The sequence below is a fragment of the Echinops telfairi genome, unplaced genomic scaffold, assembly GCF_000313985.2.
Source record: "Echinops telfairi isolate 266 unplaced genomic scaffold, ASM31398v2 ScPeMD7_7417;HRSCAF=8455, whole genome shotgun sequence".
NCBI classification, from domain to species: Eukaryota; Metazoa; Chordata; class Mammalia; order Afrosoricida; family Tenrecidae; genus Echinops; species Echinops telfairi.
Genome location: NW_022111317.1, coordinates 3826430 through 3828485, shown reverse-complemented (window position 1 = coordinate 3828485; position 2056 = coordinate 3826430). Strand labels below are relative to the sequence as shown.

Here is a 2056-nt window from a genome sequence, read left to right as displayed (position 1 = left end):
ATTCCCACTGTTTTACAGATGGTTGGGAAACTGAGGTAGCGAGAGCCTGAGTCACCAGCCCAGGGGCTCACAGCCAAGCAGTGTTGAGGTGGGGTTTGAACCCAAGAGGCCTGGCTCTCCCCGGGGTGTGGACTGTGGGGTCAGACAGGCTGAGTTCAGGGCCCTTACTCTGCCATTTCATTGCTGAGCGGCCTCAAGTAAATCTCTGTACCTCCCGGGTGGTGAGGGCTCCGGGAGCAGACCTGGCACTTTCCAGGAACCTGGCATTTGTGGGCTGGGGTCCAGGGGTCAAGGAAGACCACAGGCAAGGCGCAGTCCCCAAAACCCATGTTCCCGACCCCCTCCCCAGGACCTGTCTCTCCGCGTGACGGTGGCTGAGAGCAGCAGCGATGGCCGTGGGGACAACGTGGGTCACGTTATCATCGGGCCAGCGGCCAGTGGCATGGGCATCACACACTGGAACCAGATGCTGGCCACACTACGCAGGCCCGTGTCCATGTGGCACTCCGTCCGGCGAAACTAGTGGCCGGGATGGGCCCAGACAGGCACTGGAGCCACCCTAAGCCTGATGCCAAATCCTCTTCATCCTGCATCCTCCGTTGTCCAGCTGGAGCTCAAGCACCAGAGTGACTTGGCAGAGTCCCCGAGGGTCAGCAAGGTCCTTCTGCCCCGACTGCAGGGGACGCACTGCCCTGGCTACCTGTCCAGGGACCCAGTGTTCTCCCTCACAATGACCAGCTGTAGCTGGGCCAGGCCTGGAAAGGGTGACCAAGCAAAGAGGCCGACCCTTGTCAGTTTTACTACCACACTGAGGTCCCTAAAGGGTCTGTCCCTCTATCTAGGAGGTAGACCTGGCCTCTGCCCTCTCTCCACTCTGCCTGGGAACTAAGCCACCAACCAAGCTGGCTGTGCACAAGGAACTGGGCGAGCCTCGGGGACCATGTCTGTCCTGGGTACTGGCGGGATGATATGAACCCGAGAGCCCCTGCCACCGAGGGATGTCAGCAGGATCTGCTCCGTGCTGGATGGCAGCCCTGCCATGCAGACTCAGGGAGCTCTGAAGGCCAGCAGGCGGGCACAAGGATGCCCCCTGTGCTGTCAAGGAAAAGAGATAAGCGCATCGCAGGCAAGGGGCCTACCTGAACCAGGGCAGGAGCATGAACGTGGACAGAGCCCCTGCAGGGATAGCAGGATGGACTTCCCATCCCAGATGCAGCAGGCAGACCCCTTCTAGGGACACCAGCCTCTCCCTGGCCCCCCACTATCCCTGTTCCTGGTGGCTCAGCGTGGAGAGCAGCCTCAGAGGCACTCTCTCTGAGACCTGCTCTTCTGACCCCACTGAGGGGTCTTCAGAACAAATAGAGGGGTCCCAGCAGAACAAGCCTCCAGGGACCCCGTGACGGGAGAAGGCATCACTGGCAGCACACTTCTGGGAGACTTGGTGGAGCAGGGCCGTGAGGGCAGGGCTCAGCCTGAGTGGCAGCAATGAGGAGGGACTGCTGGGGCTCTCCCTTCTGCAGCATGATGGGAACCCAGGGCAGCTTGAGGGACAGCCCTGGAGGCATCACAGGCCAGACTGGGCAGGAGAGGCTCTGAGCCCCCTTGGTCAGGCTTCCAAACATTATCTAAGGTGTGGGTTCAGGCAAGTAATTGTGGGGGGCACCCTTGGGAGCAACCAGAGAGGAAAGGGAGGCAGGCAGGCGGGGACACGCATTGGGCAAACGTTGGTTTCAGGAGGGTCTGGCCCAGCCGCTCACTGGGGCTGTCCTGTCCAGAAGCCAAGGGGCTGGGCTGTGGCAGCAGGTGGGGACCTGGCCTCACTGGGCAGCACCCAGAGGTCAGCTGGCCCAGGCAGCATAGACTGGACAAGGGAAGCTGTGCTGGACAGCCTGGGGCTCCTCCCAGCCGGCTGCCCAGTGACGTATAGGCCTCTCACTGCATGCAGGCGCGCGCTGCACACCAGAAGGGCATGGCGGGGACCTGGTGGGCTTCCTGGAATTGCTTCTAGAACTCAAATAAAGTCGGAGCAGGAAGGAGGGGGCTGCCTTGGCCCAGA

General features: G+C 61.6%; 1 protein-coding gene across 1 annotated transcript in view; it reads left to right on the top strand.

The window, feature by feature from the left end:
- SYT12 (synaptotagmin 12) overlaps positions 1–2056 on the top strand; it is a 17999-nt gene extending 15943 nt beyond the window's left edge. The window contains exon 7 of the mRNA XM_004713573.4: positions 350–2056. Coding sequence (XP_004713630.1) covers positions 350–523 — 174 coding nt within the window. The 3' untranslated portion in view covers positions 524–2056. The remainder of the gene's footprint in view (positions 1–349) is intronic.